The sequence below is a fragment of the Cetorhinus maximus genome, chromosome 4 (assembly GCF_964194155.1).
Source record: "Cetorhinus maximus chromosome 4, sCetMax3.hap1.1, whole genome shotgun sequence".
Taxonomy (NCBI): Eukaryota; Metazoa; Chordata; class Chondrichthyes; order Lamniformes; family Cetorhinidae; genus Cetorhinus; species Cetorhinus maximus.
Genome location: NC_135882.1, coordinates 178,289,097 through 178,307,830, shown reverse-complemented (window position 1 = coordinate 178,307,830; position 18,734 = coordinate 178,289,097). Strand labels below are relative to the sequence as shown.

General features: G+C 47.2%; 1 protein-coding gene across 2 annotated transcripts in view; it reads right to left on the bottom strand.

The window, feature by feature from the left end:
* Positions 1-910: 910 nt before the first annotated feature.
* LOC144680068 (anion exchange protein 2-like) overlaps positions 911-18,734 on the bottom strand; it is a 73,012-nt gene continuing 55,188 nt past the window's right edge. The window contains exons 13-19 of one of the 2 annotated variants that reach the window (XR_013576480.1): positions 18,011-18,100; positions 12,008-12,174; positions 10,422-10,675; positions 8,657-8,826; positions 8,293-8,466; positions 2,345-2,525; positions 1,264-1,992 (exon numbers count right to left, since the gene is read on the bottom strand). Coding sequence is in view for 1 of the 2 variants with exons in the window: in XM_078541212.1 (XP_078397338.1) it covers positions 2,445-2,525; positions 8,293-8,466; positions 8,657-8,826; positions 10,422-10,675; positions 12,008-12,174; positions 18,011-18,100 (936 nt within the window). In the remaining variant the exon portion in view is untranslated. Of the gene's footprint in view, positions 2,526-8,292; positions 8,467-8,656; positions 8,827-10,421; positions 10,676-12,007; positions 12,175-18,010; positions 18,101-18,734 lie in introns of both variants that reach the window. The other variant, XM_078541212.1, reaches the window with a different exon arrangement.

Sequence of the window (18,734 nt, the reverse complement as noted above, 5' to 3'; positions counted from 1 at the left end):
GTCGGAAATCTGACGGTCACACTGTCGGAAATGTGACCGTCACACTTCCAGCTCACTGACCGTCACAAATTGCCACTGGGATTCCTCATTGAGGTCACAGAGGGCAAAGTGTGAGGCGACAAAAAGATAAGATTTGCAGATGAATTCATCCAATCGACTGGCTGGATCTCTGGTCTTTGTTTGCTGATTGGCAGATTTCAAATGCAAACTACTGAACTGATCAGTAGATTTTTTTTTGGTGCCAAAAATCTGATTGGATGCTTTACCTTTAAGGTGCACCAATCAGAGGGGCTGGATTTGGTTTGTGCAGCGAAATCTCGGTTGATTACGGAACATATCTTAGGGGCCAAATATTCAATAAGGACATCCTGAATCTTCAGCAGCTCAGCAAGTTCTTTCCTCTTCATTAACTTCACTCATTATGCAAATCAAACAGATTTCTATCAAGAACTGGAGCGACTGCAGCGAATCATGGTTTTGTCTTCCTGTTCCTTTGTTATTTTGTGGATTGTTTCTTCATTGCAATGAGGAATGTTAGTGTGGGAGATGTGAAAACTAATCATTTCTGGCAGCTCCATCTACACTGTCCCCATCAAACACTCCCAGGACAGGGACAGCACGGGGTTAGATACCGAGTAAAGCTCCCTCTACACTGTCCCCATCAAACACTCCCAGGACAGGTACAGCACAGGGTTAGATACAGAGTAAAGCTCCCTCTACACTGTCCCCATCAAACACTCCCAGGACAGGTACAGCACAGGGTTAGATACAGAGTAAAGCTCCCTCTACACTGTCCCCATCAAACACTCCCAGGACAGGTACAGCACGGGGTTAGATACAGAGTAAAGCTCCCTCTACACTGTCCCCATCAAACACTCCCAGGACAGGTACAGCACGGGGTTAGATACAGAGTAAAGCTCCCCCTACTTTGCCAATATGATGCTAACTGGTGTAGCTCTGTGGTAAAGCCACATTAGGCACTGGTTTGAAACTGCATCTCGCATCTAACCCTTCCAGTGAGCGGGGAAGAGTATTTCAATCTGAGCTGGGCATGTGTAACTCAAGAGACTGCTCTCCTCGGGTCCTGGAGCATACGCCATGTGGGTGGCTGCAGTACCTGAGGGAGTGAACTCCCTTTGCAGGGAGGCCACTCAGCTGGTGTACAGAGCGGCTCCGAGCGGAGGCTTCCAAACAGTGAACTGGAGTTGAATGTGGGAAACGAAAAATCTTTTAACCTGGAGATGTGATACAGAGGCATTAAGTGTTTCAATAAATTGCCATTCAGTGCAAGACCAGCCATTGTCCTTAACCCACCTTTGGGTTTGGCCTCTTGGGTCTTGGAATTCAATCACAATCAAATGCAATGAGCTGTTGGATTATCCCTGAATTAGGAACTTTGGGTGGGCGATGAAACCATGGACTGTTAATCTGACAATACCTTGATGGTAGAATGACACCCACTGGCTGTGTCTGGGAATGGAGTGCTTTAAGCACTCAAAGCTTTAACAGGACAGTAATGGTCCCAACATCACTAGGAGCTGACACCATTAGCTCAACACCGGATTTACACCACTAAAGGAAGTTAAAAAGTAAAGAGAGTGGACTGTCTTTGGTATTTTAAAGACCTTCACAGAAGTTTCTGGAACACTCGCATGGCTTTGTACGTGGTTTTTCTCTTTTAAGGACATTGACTTTGAAAGTATCAGCCCCCAAATCCATGGCCGATTGTAGACTGCGGTTTCCATTGCTGCTAACACCACCAAGTTTGGTCCCAACTTGTCCCTCTTATCCCATTGAAGAAAAGCTGATCAAGGTGGATGCTGATACTGACAAATGTTCAAGCTAACGAAGTTGACACTGACACATTCTGACCAAGGTCGACGTTGAGGGCGGCAGGTGCTGAGGGTGGCAGGTGCTGAGGGCGGCAGGTGTCGAGGGCGGCAGGTGCTGAGGGTGGCAGGTGTCGAAGACGACAGGTGCTGAAGACGACAGGTGCTGAAGACGACAGGTGCTGAAGACGACAGGTGCTGAAGACGACAGGTGCTGAAGACGACAGGTGCTGAGGACGACAGGTGCTGAAGACGACAGGTGCTGAAGACGACAGGTGCTGAAGACGACAGGTGCTGAAGACGACAGGTGCTGAAGACGACAGGTGCTGAGGACGACAGGTGCTGAGGACGACAGGTGCTGAGGACGACAGGTGCTGAGGACGACAGGTGCTGAGGACGACAGGTGCTGAAGACGACAGGTGCTGAGGATGACAGGTGCTGAGGATGACAGGTGCTGAGGACGACAGGTGCTGAGGACGACAGGTGCTGAGGACGACAGGTGCTGAGGACGACAGGTGCTGATGAGGCACCAGCTTTGGCTGCTGCCCCTCACTCCTTCACCTCCAACCAGCGCCATGCTGGGTTTAAAGTTTGTTCTAAGGCCTCAGTGTCCACTCACACTGGCATTGAAAGCTCATCGTACTCATCCAGACCGTCCTTCTCGTCAAAGGTGGGCTGGGCATCATCAGCATCGAGCTGCAGGGAAAGAATGTGATGAACGTACATCAGCTATGGCAACACTGACAGCAAACATACCGCAGGTCACGCACAGATCAGGTCGTCATATAAACTGGACAATGGACAGCTGAGAGTGAGTGTATGGACTGGTCTTTGGAAAGCTGTAAGGATGCATCTACCTTTGATACAGGTGTCCTGTCTAAAACCATTACTCAGTCCCCACCCCGGCCATTCCCCTATGGCCCTCATCTCCGGTCTCTTAAGGCCAAGTGCTCTAGATGTGAACTGATTTTGGCGGTCAACCAGTTTAGCCATTCACTGCCATATCTGGCTGGGCAAAGCAGTTGGCACACAATTAGCAAAGCACACAGAAAACAAACATTGAGGGAGTTTGAAAAAGTGAGGTCACAGTAATCATGGAGGAAGAGGATGTTACATCACAAGAAGGGGTAGTGAGGATATGTTACAGGTTGATATTTAACTTAACCTACCTATAACTGAAGCTAGATCAAATAATTAAGTCTTAAATTTATTTCTGTTAAGTTTAGCCACTTGTCTAATGAATAAAGACATGTCAGGACACCTCAGTCCTGTCTAATGCACATTCTGTGCCACGTGGGAAGCTCTGGACACTTCTCGGCCCTGGAAACCACAGGTGCAGGAAGTGTCGTCAGCTGAAGTTTGAGCTCCAGGTTTTGGAGATTGAGCACTGGCTGGTGTTGCTGTGGGGCACCTGTAAAGCTGACAGCTATGTGGATAGCATGTTTCAGGAGGTGGTCTCCACGCAGTTTCAATGCATGCAGACAGAAGGAGAATGGGTGGCTGCCTGGCAGGTAAGGAGGACCAGACTAGGGATGCAGGAGTGCTCTTAGAGCCTCTTGCTCTCTGACTGGTGTTCAGTTTTAACTGGTGAGCTGGTAATGGCGCTAGTTCCTCTGGGAAGTGCAGCAGGAGCCAAGTCCACAGCACCATTGGTGGCTCAGCTGTACAGGGGGAAGGAGGAGGAAGGAGGATTAAATAAGCAATAGGGAACAGACAGACATTTTTTCTACTATTAAGGAAGTCTTAACAATGCATTTAGCAAAGTATAGTATATTTAGAACAAGTAAGCATGGTTTTACAAAAGAGAAATTCTGTTTGACAAATTTACTAGAATTGTTTGAGGATGTAAAGAGGAGGGTAGATTAAAGGGGAACTAGTACATGTGGGACACCTGGATTTCCAAAAGGCATTCCATATAGCTCTACACTAAAGGCTAAAAGGCAAAATAAGGGCTCATGCAGTTGGGGGTAGTAAATTAGTATGGATAGAGGATTGGCTAATAGGCAGACGGCAAAGAGTAGGCATAAATGGAGCATTTTCAAGTTGGTAGGCTGTGATTCGTGGATGTGTGATGATGACGTAAGACAGACAAGCATGATATATCATGACAGCATATCTCCTGATAGAAGTAGCTACATGCATACAGACTGACAGGTATTTTGAATGTCTGTGTAATTCCAAGTTAGAATGGATTTGAGGGTCTAGAGGATAGCTAATTAGCAATTCTACCTGGATACAAGGTCCTTGTGGTTCACACGACCATGAAGGTGGGTTTTGAGAAGGGAAGTGTCCATAGCAAGATATCCCTAAAACTCACTGATACAAGCCAGTCAGGAGAATGAGACACAGACAGCAGGTCAGAGGCAGCTAGTCCTGCCTGTGTGTGTGTGTGTGTGTGTGTGTGTGTGGGGCGGGCTTAAGCTCAGACTGAAGAGACAGAAAGATAGAGTTCTTGAGGAGCTAAAGGAGGCTGGAAGATTTGCCTAGGTTGGGCTAGATGGAAGGAATCTTCAGTGTAATCCTTACAGTGAAAGTCAGTTCTGGGATTAGAAGTTGCCCAGGTGGGGAAGGAAAAAGGAAGCAGAGCTTCAGGGGCTGATTGCATTGGTCCCAGGAGAATGAAGTGTCCACTTTGGAGATTGTGTAAAGTGTAAACATGGCAGTGGATTTAAGGTCGTTTTAAAGCTAAATGGGGAAGCTTTTCTGTAATTTAGAGTATAAATTGCCTACAAAAATAGTATTTAATCAATGGTGCCTTTAGTTTGTTTCAGAAAATTCCTTAAAACTTGAAATCTTATTGGGCGATCCTTTCAGTCAGTCATTGGAAATTTAAATATCTTCTTAAAAGTTATTAGTCTCAATGGGGATTGTAACATATGCTAGAACTGCATAAGACACTAGTTAGGCCGCAGTTGGAGTACTGTATAAAGCTCTGGTCACTGCGATCAGTCTAGAGAGGGCACAGAGGAGATATGTGAGGATGTCGCTAGGACTGGAAAATTTTAACCATGACTGGATAGGTTGAAGTTGTTTTCTTTGGAACTGAGGAGGTTGAGCGGAGGTTTAATTGAGGTGAATAAAATTATGTTTCAAAAAAATGTCGTATATTCACTTGAGGTGCTATAATGTACAGGGCTACAGATCAAGAACTGGGGAGTGGGATCAGACTGTATGCTTCTTTTTTTGGCCAATACAGTCATGCTGGGCTGAATGGCCTCTTTCTGTACCTTATATTCTCTATGTTTGAACAAAGCACTATCAGCTCTCATCTGCCAAAACTGCTTAGTAATTGAGGATTATGCTGGCCCATAGCCCTGGAGGCTATGGCAACGCAAGTAAATATCTAATACTTCTTAAATGTTACTAGAGTTTCTGGCTCAACCGCCCTTTTAGGCAGTGAGTTCCAGACTCCCACCACCCTCTGGGTGAAAAAATTTATCCTCAACTCCCCTCTTAGCCTTCTACCTCTTACCTTAAATCCATTCCCCCCTGATTATTGACCCCTCTACTAAGACAGCAGTTCAAGTAGACAAGGTTGTAAAGAAGGCATATGGAATGCTCTCCTTCACTGGCAGAGGTATAGAATATAAAAGTAAGGATATAATGTTGGAATTGTATAAAACACTGGTGAGGCCACAACTGGAGTATTGTGTGCAGTTCTAGTCACCACATTACAGGAAGGACGTAATAGCTCTGGAGAGAGTGCAGAGGAGGTTTACAAGAATGTTGCCAGGGTTAGAAAAGTGTAGCTACGAGGAGAGATTGAATAGGTTGGGGTTATTTTCCTTCGAACAAAGAAGGCTGAGAGGTGACTTGATTGAGGTGTACAAAATTATGAGGGGAATAGATAGAGTGGACAGGATAAAATTGTTTCCCTTGGTGGAGAATTCTAGAACCAGGGGACATAGATTCAAGATAAGTGGCAGAAGGTATAGGGGGGACATGAGGAAGAACTTTTTTATGCAGAGGGTAGTGGGTGTCTGGAATTCGCTGCCCAAGTTGGTGGTAGAGGCAGAAACTCTAAACTCTTTTAAAAAGTACCTGGATCTGCACCTTAAGGGCTGTAAGCTGCAGGGCTATGGGCCGGGTGCAGGAAGGTGGGATTAGAAAGGGCACCTGGGTGTCCTCTGGCTGGCATGGACAAGATGGGCCAAATGGCAGCCTCCTCTGCTGTAACTTTTCTATGGTTCTAATGGAAAAAGTGCCTTCCTATCCATCCTATCTATGCCCCTCATAATCTTATACACCTCTATCAGGTACCCTCTTAACCTTTGCTGCTCCAAGGAAAATAACCCCAGCCTATCCAATCTTTCCTCATAGCTCAGACCCTCCAGCCCAGGCAGCATCCTGGGAAATATCCTGGGGAGAGAATTCAGAAATCTGAAGTGCAAAGGGACTTGGGAGTCCTAGTCCAGAATTCTCTTAAGGTTAACTTGAAGGTTGAGTCGGTAGTTAGGAAGGCAAATGCAATGTTGGCATTTATTTCGAGAGGACTAGAATATAAAAGCAGGGATGTGCTGCTGAGACTTTATAAGGCTCTGGTCAGACCACATTTAGAATATTGTGAGCAATTTTGGGCCCCGTATCTCAGGAAGGATGTGCTGGCCCTGGAGAGGGTCCAGAGGAGGTTCACGAGAACGATCCCAGGAATGAAAGGCTTAACATATGAGGAACGTTTGAGGACTCTGGGTCTATACTCGATGGAGTTTAGAAGGATGAGGGGGGATCTGATTGAAACTTACAGAATACTGAAAGGCCTGGATGGAGTGGACGTGGGGAAGATGTTTCATTGGTAAGAGAGACTAGGACCCGAGGGCACAGCCTCAGAGTAAAGGGAAGACCTTTTAGAACAGAGATGAGGAGAAACTTCTTTAGCCAGAGAGTGGTGAATCTATGGAATTCTTTGCCACAGAAGGCTGTGGAGGCCAGGTCATTGAGTGTATTTAAGACCGAGATAGATAGGTTCTTGATTGGTAACGGGATCAAAAGTGACAGGGAGAAGGTGGGAGAATGGGGTTGAGAAACTTATCAGCCATGATTGAATGGCAGAGCAGATTCGATGGGCCGATTGGCCTAATTTCTGCTCCTACGTCTTATGGTCTAAATATCCTCTGCACCCTCTCCAGTGCAATCACATCCTTCCTATAATGTGGCGACCGGAACTGCACGCAGTGCTCCAGGTGTGGCCTAACCAGCGTTTTATACAGTTCCAGCATAACCTCTCTGCTCTTGTATTCTATGCCTCAGCTAATAAAGGCAAGTATCCCATATGCCTTCTTAACCACCTTATCCACCTGCCCTGCTACCCTCAGGAATCTGTGGATATGCACACCAAGGTCCCTCTGATCTTCAGTACTTTCCAGGGTCCTGCCATTCATAGTGTAATCCTTCGCCTTGTTAGCCCTCCCCAAGTGCATTACCTCACACTTTTCTGGGTTGAATTCCATTTGCCACTGCTCTGCCCACCTGACCAGTCCATTGATATCCTCCTGCAGTTTATACCTATCCTCCTCATTATTTACCACCCTACCAATGTATGTTCCATCCGTGAACTTCTTAATCATAACCCCTACATTTAAGTCCAAACCATTTACGTTCACCACAAACAGCAAGGGCCCCAGCACCGAGCACTTCGGAACCCCACTGGAAACAGACTCCCAGTCACAGAAACATCCCTCCACCATCACCCTCTGCTTCCTGCCTCTCAGCCAATTTTGGATCCAACCTACCACTTTGCCTTGGATCCCATTGGCTCTCACTTTCTTAACCAGTCTGCCATGAGGGACCTTATCAAAAGCCTTGCTAAAGTCCATGTAGACCACATAAAATGCATTACCCTCATCAACACTCCTGGCTACCCCCCTGAAAAAATTCAATCAAATTTGTCAAACACGACCTTCCCTTAACAAATCCACTCTGACTCTCCCTGATTAATCTGTATCTCTCCAAGTGCAGATATATTCTGTCCATCAGAATTCTTTCTAGTAACTTCCCCACCACCGAGGTTAGACTGACTGTCCTGTAATTTCCTGGTCTATCCCTTCCTCCCTTTTTTAATAATAGGACAACATTAGCAGTCCTCTGGCACCTCACTGGTGGCCAGAAAGGATTTGAGAATTACTGCCAGGGCCCCTGCTATCTCTTCCCTTGCCTCCCTCAGCAACCTGGGATATACCTCATCCTGGTCTGCAGATTTATCCACTTTTATGGCCAGTAAACCCATTAATACCTCCTCTCTCTCTATGTTGATTTCTTCTAATATTTCACAGCCCTCCACTCTGATGTCTATACCTGCATCGTCCTTTTCCATCCTGAAGCAAAGTACTCATTGATGACTGTACCCACGTCCACCGGGTCCACACACAGATGACCTCTATGTCCCTAATTGGCCCTACTCTTTGCCTAGTTATAAATAGTAAATAAATGAGTAAATAGAGTTTAATAACTCCTGAAGAACACTTACACATTTCATCTCTCGATCCGTGAAGATTCTGGTTAGTGCGAAAACCTTCAAAGGAACAGTCAAGATGAGCACGAATGGGAAAGCGAGAGAGGCAACAGTGGACATCACAGCCCAGAGAATTGCCAGACAGAAGACCTGAATAATGGTGAACAAGTGCATCCGAAGGGTCTTAACCTGTAAACAGGAAAATACTGTTATACACACACACACCCCAAGCTGAAGGTGCAGCGCCCCCCCACCCCCATTTACCCACCGCCTACCCCACCCATCCACTGCCTCCTTCCCAAACCCACTCCTTGGCTCCACCCATTGCCTCACCCCGCTCCCCCCCCACAACATTGAGTTGCCCTGGGGTTTGACTCACCTTCCGGACATACACATGATCTGGATGATGCTTTGAAGGCATCAGCAGCAACTGCAGGCGCTCATACAGCTCGATGCCGTTCAACGAGGTGACGCCCATGTAGAGAAAGATCCCAAACAGCACAGCCAGTGGGATCTTTCGTAGGAGTTCGCCGATTACAATGGACAAGCCTAGAAAATAGAAGGTCCCATAGTGGTCACAACAAAAAGAGGTGGGAATAACTAAAAGGAAGGGGAGAAAGAAAGGAAGGTAACAAAGAATGAAAGAAAGAAAGAAAGAAATTAGAAAGAAAGAGTAGGAAAGAGCTTGCATTTATACAACTCCTTTCTAAGGTGGTGGAAACAGATTCGATAGTAACAACTGAAAACAAAACTGAATAAATACTCAAAGGAGAAGCTTTGCAGGGCTTTGGAGAAAGAGAAGGTGAGTGGAACTATTTGGATAACTCTATCAGAAAGAGCCGGCATAATCAGGATAGGCTGACTGGCCTCCGTCTATGCTGTAAGATTCTAATGCCACTCAGATGTAATGGTAAATCCTGGCCAACTTTTTACTGTGTAATCAAGGAGTTAAAGATTCATTTTTTGATTTCACATTCTGTACGGGGTTTGTGGCTATGCTGGTCCAAGTGCTTGTTGGTGAGGGATAGAGAGCAGCAAGGGTGATGGCAAGGGACAGTGTGGCGAGGGTGAGGCTGAGAGACAGGCAATGGTGATGATGAGAGGGGCAGCGGCGAGGGTCGTGGCGAGGGAGGGAGCGCCGAGGGTCGTGGCGAGGGAGAGAGCGGCGAGGGTCGTGGCGAGGGAGAGAGCGGCAGGGGTCGTGGTGAGGGAGAGAGCGGCGAGGGTCACGGCGAGGGTCGTGGTGAGGGAGAGAGCGGCAAGGGTCGTGGTGAGGGAGAGAGCGGTGAGGGTCACGGTGAGGGAGAGAGCGGCGAGGGTCGTGGTGAGGGAGAGAGCGGTGAGGGTTGTGGCGAGGGAGAGAGCGGCGAAGGTCGTGGTGAGGGAGAGAGCGGCGAAGGTCGTGGCGAGGGAGAGAGCGGCGAGGGTCACTGTGAGGGAGAGAGCGGCGAGGGTCGTGGCGAGGGAGGCAGTGGCGAGGGTCACGGTGAGGGAGAGAGCGGCGAGGGTCGTGGCGAGGGAGAGAGCGGCGAGGGTTGTGGTGAGGGAGAGAGCGGCGAGGGTCGTGGTGAGGGAGAGAGCGGCGAGGGTCACGGTGAGGGAGAGAGCGGCGAGGGTCGTGGTGAGGGAGAGAGCGGCGAGGGTCGTGGTGAGGGAGAGAGCGGCGAGGGTCACGGTGAGGGAGAGAGCGGCGAGGGTCACGGTGAGGGAGAAAGCGGTGAGGGTCACGGTGAGGGAGAGAGCGGCAAGGGTCATGGTGAGGTAGGGAGCGGTGAGGGTCGTGGTGAGGGAGGGAGCGGCGAGGGTCGTGGTGAGGGAGGGAGCGGCGAGGGTCGTGGTGAGGGAGAGCGAGGCGAGGGTGACAGTCAGGGCGGGAGACAGTGATGATGATCAGGGGACTCAGTGGCACATTGGTATTGTCACTGGACTAGCATGACCATGAAACCATTGCTGATTGTTGTAAAAACCCATCTGGTTCACTAATGCCCTTTAGGGAAGGAAATCTGCCGTCCTTATCCAGACCCACAGCAATGGCATTGACTCTTAACTGCCGTCTGAACAAGGGCAATGAGTGATAGGCAATAAATGCTGGCCCATTGGACACCCACATCCAATGAGGAAACAAAATAAAAATGATCACTTACCCACCAAGACAGCGACAACCAGCCCTGTCACCCGCTGCTCCTTGACCTCCTGGATTTTTGGCTTGTCACCGGGTGCCACGGACTTGCTCATGACGGTCAACGCATTTACATGGGTGACGGTTCTGACAGTGGCTGCAGCGAGCCAGGGTAAGCCAAACAAGGCGGCCACACCCCCTGATGCCACAATGATCAAAAGGTCCAAGTGGAATCCAGAGCCTTTGGTCAACATCCGCTCTTTCTTACTGATAATTAATCTGCAGGGACAGTGAGTGGGGAGATCGAGTTAGGACTACCTGGAGCTGCTGAGAGCATCACAGCAGCCAAACACCAGTGTGCAGCACACAAACACCCCTCCACCCCAGTCATTGTATCACTGCACAGACCCTCCCCATACACTGTATCACTGCACTGACCCTCCCTCAGTCACTGTATCACTGCACTGACCCTCCCTCAGTCACTGTATCACTGCACAGACCCTCCCTCAATCCCTATACCACTGCACAGACCCTCCCTCAGTCACTGAATCACTGCACTGACCCTCCCTCAGTCACTGTATCACTGCACAGACCCTCCCTCAATCCCTATACCACTGCACAGACCCTCCCTCAGTCACTGAATCACTGCACAGACCCTCCCTCAGTCACTGAATCACCGCACAGACTCTCCCTCAGTCACTGTATCACCGCACAGACTCTCCCTCAGTCACTGTATCACCGCACAGACTCTCCCTCAGTCACTGTATCACTGCATAGACCCTCCCTCAGTCACTGTATCACCGCACAGACCCTCCCTCAGTCACTGTATCACCGCACAGACCCTCCCTCAGTCACTGAATCACCGCACAGACCCTCCCTCAGTCACTGAATCACCGCACAGACCCTCCCTCAGTCACTGAATCACCACACAGGCCCTCCCTCAGTCACTGTATCACTGCACAGGCCCTCCTTCAGTCACTGTATCACCGCACAGACCCTCCCTCAGTCACTGAATTACCGCACAGACCCTCCCTCAGTCACTGTATCACCGCACAGACCCTCCCTCAGTCACTGTATCACCGCACAGACCCTCCCTCAGTCACTGTATCACCGCACAGACCCTCCCTCAGTCACTGTATCACCACACAGGCCCTCCCCAGTCACTACATTGCAGCTCCAGTTCATTGCCAGTCTGTCTGACATCAGAAACTACTGACACACGTACACTTGCTGATTTACTGACTCAATGATTTTGCTGAGGCCTGAACAGAGGACACACAGAATGACTGTCAGCCACCAACCCAGCTTAATGCAGGTTGAAAGGGCTATGGAGTGAAATTCTCTCGAATAGTTCGGTTGGCTCGAGTGAAGCTCACTATATCTGTTAAATTGCTCTTACAGAACAGAGGCTCAGACTAACATGAGGCAGTGACACCCAGGACGAGTCTACCATTGCTCTTGTGAAACCGACACGGATGAAAACTCTGCTCTCAATCCTCTCTGCGGGTGCTGTGTGAAATCAGCATAGGACAGTCCTGATCCACTGGGCTCAAATCCAGACCCTGAACACATCACAACTGAGCACAAACTCTTTCGTCATAAGATACTCACGTGGTGATCATGGTTTCCATGAAGATAAGGATGAAGACCAGGATAGCAGGAATCAGACTTGCAAACATCATCCAGATGGGAAAATCAGCATTCCTTCCCAGAGGATTTATGAACCAATCTCTCTTCTCCGGAGAGGTGACAGAGAGACCAGTTGGAACGCTGAGTTTCTGAAAGAAATGCACAGATGGTTGGGAGAGGATATTTTTTAAAATAATTTTTTACATTATTCATTCATGGGGTGTGAGTGTCTTTGGCTGGGCCCAGCATTTATTGCCCATCCCTAGTTGCCCTTGAGAAGGTGGTGGTGAGCTGCCTTCTTGAACCGCTGCAGTCCATGTGGTGTAGGTACACCCACAGTGCTGTTAGGGAGGGGGTTCCAGGATTTTGACCCAGCGACAGTGAAGGAACGGTGATATATTTCCAAGTCAGGATGGTGCAAAGCTTGGAGGGGAACTTCCGGGTGGTGGTGTTCCCATGTGTCTGCTGCCCTTATTCTTCTAGATGGCTGCAGTTGTGGGCTTGGAAGGTGCTGTCGAAGGAGTCTTGGTGAGTTCCTGCAGTGCAACTTGTAGATGGCACACACACTGCTGCCACTGTGTGTCAGTGGTGGAGGGAGTGAATGTTTGTGGATGGACTGTTAATCAAAAGTCAGACTGAAAGGTGAATAATAGTCATCTCACTGTGCAGTCCAATTTACTGGCCCCGTCAAACACTCCCAGGACAGGTAAGCATGGGGTTAGATACAGAGTAAAGCTCCCTCTACCCTGTCCCCATCAAACACTCGAGAGTCAGGCGGGTAAGAGGATCGAGAAAGTAGAAACAGAGGCTCAGCCATTAACATTGTCCAACTGAGTTCCAGGTTCTTGCAGACTATATGGACGAAAGTGGGGACTGCAGGGTGGATGAGTGAACTGACCATGACACCATGGTACAGGAAGCTGTTCCAGTGTGGGGAGTAAATAGGAATGCAGCAGTAGTAGGGGACAGTATAGTGAAGGGGATAGACGCAGTTCTCTGCAGCCTAGAGCTTGTGTCCAGATGGCTGTGTTGCCTGCCCAGTGCCAGGGTTCGGAGCATCTGCTCGGGGCTGGAGATAAATTTGCAGTGGCAAGGGGAGAATCCAGTTGTCATGATTCACGTAGGTACCAACGACATAGACAGGACTAGGAGGCTCTGCTTAGGGATTATGAGTAGATAGCAGCTAAATTAAAAAGCAGAACCTCAAAGGTAATAATCTCTAGATTACTACCTGAACCATGAGCAAATTGGAGTAGGGTAAATCAGATTACAGGAATCAATGTATGCATCAAAGACTGGTGTGGGAGAAATGGGGTTCGATTCATGGGGCATTGGCACCATACTGGGGAAAGAGGGAGCTGTACCACTGGGACGGGTGTCACCCGGACCGAGCTGGGACCAGTGTTCTGGCGAGTCGCATAACTAGCGCAGTAGAGGGCTTTAAACGAAATGGGAGGCGGAGGGATCATGTGAGAGGAGATGTCGAAAATCAAAGGGAAACAACGAGATAATAAAGCAGGGTAGCAGTTTGAGTAATGATAGCCACAGTGTGGCAGGAAGGGACAGAGTATACAAAGGTAAGAGTTCACCATCGGATAAGGCCAGAGATTGCAAAAATGGTAAAAAGCCAGAGTTAAAGGCTCTGTATCTGAATGCGCACATCTGTGTTCACAATAGAGGATACAAAAACATTCCAGTTATAGCTGCAAATCAGGAGGTGAAAGGGAGAGAGGAACTTGGTGGAATTGAAATCACTAGGGAAACGGTACTGAACAAATTGATGGAGCTGGGGGCTGGCAAGTCTCCGGATCCTGACGGACTGCATCCTAGGGTCTTAAAAGAGGTGGCAAATGAGGTATTCGATGCGCTGGTGATAATTTTCCAAAATTCGCTAGATTCTGGAAAGGTTCCATCAGATTGGAAAGTAGTAAATATGACCCATCTATTCAAGAAGAGAGGGAGGCAGAAACCAGGAAACTATAGGCCAGTTAGCTTGACATCTGTCGTGGGGAAGTTGTTAGAATCGATCATTAAGGAGGTTATTGCTGGGCACTTAGAAGAGCTCAAAGCAATAGAGAAGAGTCAGCATGATTTTGTGAAAGGAAAATAATGTTTAACCAATTTATTGTAGTTTTTTGAAGGAATAACATACAAAGTGGATAAAGGGGAGCCTGTAGACGTGCAGTACTTGGGTTTCCAGCGGGCATTTGATAAGGTGCCACATCAAAGGTTATTACGGAAAATAAAGCACATGGTGTAGTGAGTAACATATTAGCATGGATTGAAGATTGGCTGGCTGGCTGAAAGCAGAGAGTTGGCAAAAATGGGTCTTTTTCTGATTGGCAGGATGTGACAAGTGGAGTCCCACAGGGGCCTCAACTTTTTATGACTTAAATCAATGACTTAGATGAGGGGAGTGAAGACATGGTAGCTAAATTTGCAGGTGACACAAAGATAGGTAGGAAAGTTTGTTGTGAAGAGGACTTGAGGAGGTTGCAGATGGATATAGATAGGTTGAGTGAGTGGGCAAAGATCTGGCAAATGGGGTTTAACGTGGGAAAATGTGAAGCTGTTCATTTTGGCAGGAAGATCAAAGCCGCAGTTTTATTTAAATGGAGAACGGCTGCATAATTCTGAGGTGCAGAGGGATCTAGGTGTTCTAGTACGAGTCACTAAAAGTTAGTATACAGGTACAGCAAGTAATTAAGGCGGCTAATGGAACGCTATCCTTTATTATGAGAAGGATTGAACATAAAAGTAAGGATGTTATGCTTCAGTTATACAGGGCATTGGTGAGACCAAGTCTCGAATACTGTGTGCAGTTTTAGTCTCCTTATTTAAGGAAGGATGTAAATGCATTGGAGGAGGTTTACTAGATTGTTACCTGGAATGAGTGGGTTGTCTTATGAGGAAAGGTTGGACAGACTGGGCTTGTTTCCACTGGAGTTTAGAAGAGTGAGGGGTGATTTGATTGAAGTTTACAAGATCCTGAATGGCATTGACAAATTGGACGTGGAAAGGATGTTTCCTCTTGTGGGTGAGTCCAGAACTAGGGGGCAATGTTTTAAAATTAGGGGTCGCCCTTTTAGGACAGAGATGAGGAGAAATTTTTTCTCTCAGAGGGTTGTGCGACTTTGGAACTCTCTGTCTCAGGAGGTGGTGGAGGCGGGGTCATTGAATATTTTTAAGGCAGCAGTAGATACAGATTCTTGTTAGGCAAGGGAATCAAAGGTTATTTCTTATGTAATGTTCTTATTCATAACAAAACGAATGAACTGTTAGCACAGATAGAAATAAATATGTATGACCTGATATCACAGAGGTATGGTTGCATGATGACCAAGGCTGATGTCAGGAAGATATAGTAATTTTCATATTATTGGAATTTGTAAAATAGAGTAATAATGAGGTCTATGTCTAAGTGTCTGTGTGTGTGTGTGCATGTGTGGGACTTAAATGAATTAAAGGCAGCTGCTCTGAAGGCTTTGATGTATCAGAAGATAAGTTAGGTTTGAAATGTTCAGTAGGTAAACATGGGGGAAGATTTAGAATGTGAGGTGTAAAGGGAACATTGGCATTTTTAAATAAACCTGACTAGCTTGAATTCAAAAGAGGGAGTGAAATGTTTCACTTAGCCAGGAGAAGTTTGTGTGTGTTTATTTCTCCTAAGATTACTGGTACAATTGGTACTATGATAGATTTTTATTATTAGAGAGGTAAAGTCTAAAGACATTGTGAAACAATGGGAATTTGCATGCAAAGGGGAAAATATGTATAAAGGAGAGAAGGCTGTGTGTAATGGAAGACATTCTAAGATCTAACAAGTGCAAAAAGCCTCCAGCATCTAATCCTCAAGCTTAAAAAGGGTTTTTAAAATATGTAAAGAGCAAGAGAATAGCTGGGGAAAGAGTGGGGCCGATTAGGGACCATAGAGGTAATCTGTGTGTGGACCCGGAAGACGTGGATACAGTTCTCAATGAATACTTTGCGTCAGTCTTCACAATGGAAAAGGACGATGCAGGTATAGACATCAGGGTGGAGGACTGTGAAATATTAGAAGAAATTAACATAGAGAGAGAGGAGGTACTAGTCGGTTTAGCGGCCTTAAAAGTGGATAAATTCACAGGTCTGGATGAGATGTCTCCCAGACTGTTGAGGGAGGCAAGGGAAGAGATATCAGGGGCCCTGGCAGTAATTCTCAAATCCTTTCTGGCCACAGGTAAGGTGCCAGAGGACTGCTAAAGTCCCATTATTAAAAAAGGGAGGAAGGGATAGACCAGGAAATTACAGACCAGTCAGTCTAACCTCGGTGGTGTGGAAGTTACTAGAAAGAATTCTGAGGAACAGAATATATCTGCACTTGGAGAGACACGGATTAATCAGGGAGAGTCAGCATGGATTTAAGGGGAGGCCGTGTTTGACAAATTTGATCGAATTTTTTGAGGAGGTAACCAGGAGTGTTGATGAGGGTAATGCATTTGATGTGATCTACATGGACTTTAGCAAGGCTTTTGATAAGGTTCCCCATGGCAGACTGGTCAAGAAAGTAAGAGCACATGGCATCCAAGGCAAAGCGGCACATTGTATCCAAACTTGGCTGAGAGACAGGAAGCAGAGGGTGATGGTGGAGGGATGTTTCTGTGACTGGAAGTCTGTTTCCAGTGGGGTTCCACAGGGCTCAGTGCTGGGGCCCTTGCTGTTTGTGGCGTGCATAAATTATTTGAACTTAAATGTAGGGAGTATGATCAAGAAGTTCGCAGATAACACGAAAATCGGTAAGGTGGTAAATAGTGAGGAGGATAGGTGTAACCTGCAGGAGGATTTCAATGGACTGGTCAGGTGGGCAGAGCAGTGGCAAATGGAATTCAACCCGGAAAAGTGTGAGGTAATGCACTTGGGGAGGGCTAACAAGGCAAGGGATTACACTCCAAATGGTAGGACCCTGGAAAGTACTGAAGATCAGAGGGACCCTGGTGTGTATATCCACAGATTCCTGGGGGTAGCAGGGCAGGTAGATAAGGTGGTTAAGAAGGCATATGGGGTACTTGCCTTTATTAGCCGAGGTATAGAATACAAGAGCAGGGAGGTTATGCTGGAACTGTATAAAATGCTGGTTAGGCCACAACTGGAGTAATGTGTGCAGTTCTGATCACCACATTATAGGAAGGATGTGATTGCACTGGAGAGGGTGTGAGGAGATTCACCAGGATGCTGCCTGGGCTGGAGGGTCTGAGCTATGAGAAAAGATTGGATAGGCCGGGGTTGTTTTCCTTGGAGCAGCGAAGGTTGAGAGGGGACCTGATAGAGGTGTATAAGATTATGAGGGGCATAGATAGGGTGGATAGGAAGGCACTTTTTCCATTAGTAGAGGGGTCAATAACCAGGGGGCATAGATTTAAGGTAAGAGGTAGAAGGCTAAGAGGGGAGTTGAGGAGAAATTTTTTCACCCAGAGAGTGGTGGGAATCTGGAAGTCACTGCCTGAAAGGGTAGTTGAGTCAGAAACTCTCGTACCATTTAAGAAGTATTTAGATATTCACTTGCATTGCCATAGCCTCCAGGTTTATGGGTGATGCACTGGAAAATGGGATTAGTGTAGTCAGATCTTTGTTGACAGGTGTGGGCATGATGGGCAGAATGGACTCCTTCTGTCTTATAAACGTCTATCAGTCACTCACTGTCTTGTCTCATGGTTGTCAATACCCAAAAGCAGATTCAATAGTAACTTTCAAAAGGGAATTGGATAAACACCTGAAGAGGAGAAAATGGTAGGTGGGTTAGTGGGCCTAATTGCACAGCTCTTTTAAAGAGCTACCACAGGCATGATGGGCTGAAGGGAATGTTTCTGTGACATAAGATTCTATGAATAGCTACCTGAGTATGAAACAAGGTCCCAGACACCATCTGGTGCTGCTGGAGAAGTCGGGTGTGGGGATAATTGGGAAATATTAAGACAGGAGAGGGGACCCTGCTAGTTAGCCTCTCACCTGGGTGTAGGTCTCTCGAATGGAATAGTCAACCAGAACCATGATGAGGATAGCTATTGGAACACCAAAATCTCCGATCACACGGCGAATCTGCAACACATATAAAGTGTTAACTTCTTGACAGTATTGTTAAATGTTAGGTAAAAATTATTCATTTGTTTCAAAGTATTTCATGTTCTAAGACATTCACATGCTCAGTGGCTAACAGCAGAGAAATGATCCTTCACCAATTTCCTTAGCCCACTGCATCCAACTTTTGAACTCATCAGGAGCTAACTCAAAGCATTCTCACTTCCAGTCAGCTTTTACATTCCACATTCTCTGGGGTTCAATATTACTGGTTAGTCCTATAAGTGGCCCAGTGTCCCTTACAATCCAAAGCGCACTTCAGGTGGTTGCACTCTTGGCTGAGGTTTAAGGTCGTGGGCTGCACTTTTGGAGGGTCAGTGCTGAGGTAGCACTGCACTGTCGGAGGGTCAGTACTGAGGAAGCGCGACAGTGTTGGAGCAACTCCCATGGTCTTCTTTGAATTTTATTTTTATTCATTCATGGGATGTGGGCGTTGCTGGGCCAGAATTTATTGCCCCTCCCTAATTGCCCTTGAGAAGATGGTGGTGAGTTGTCTTCTTGAACCACTGCAGTCCATGTGGTGTAGGTGCACCAACAGTGCTGTTAGGGAGGGAGTTCCAGGATTTTAACCCAGCAATAGTGAAGGAACGGTAAT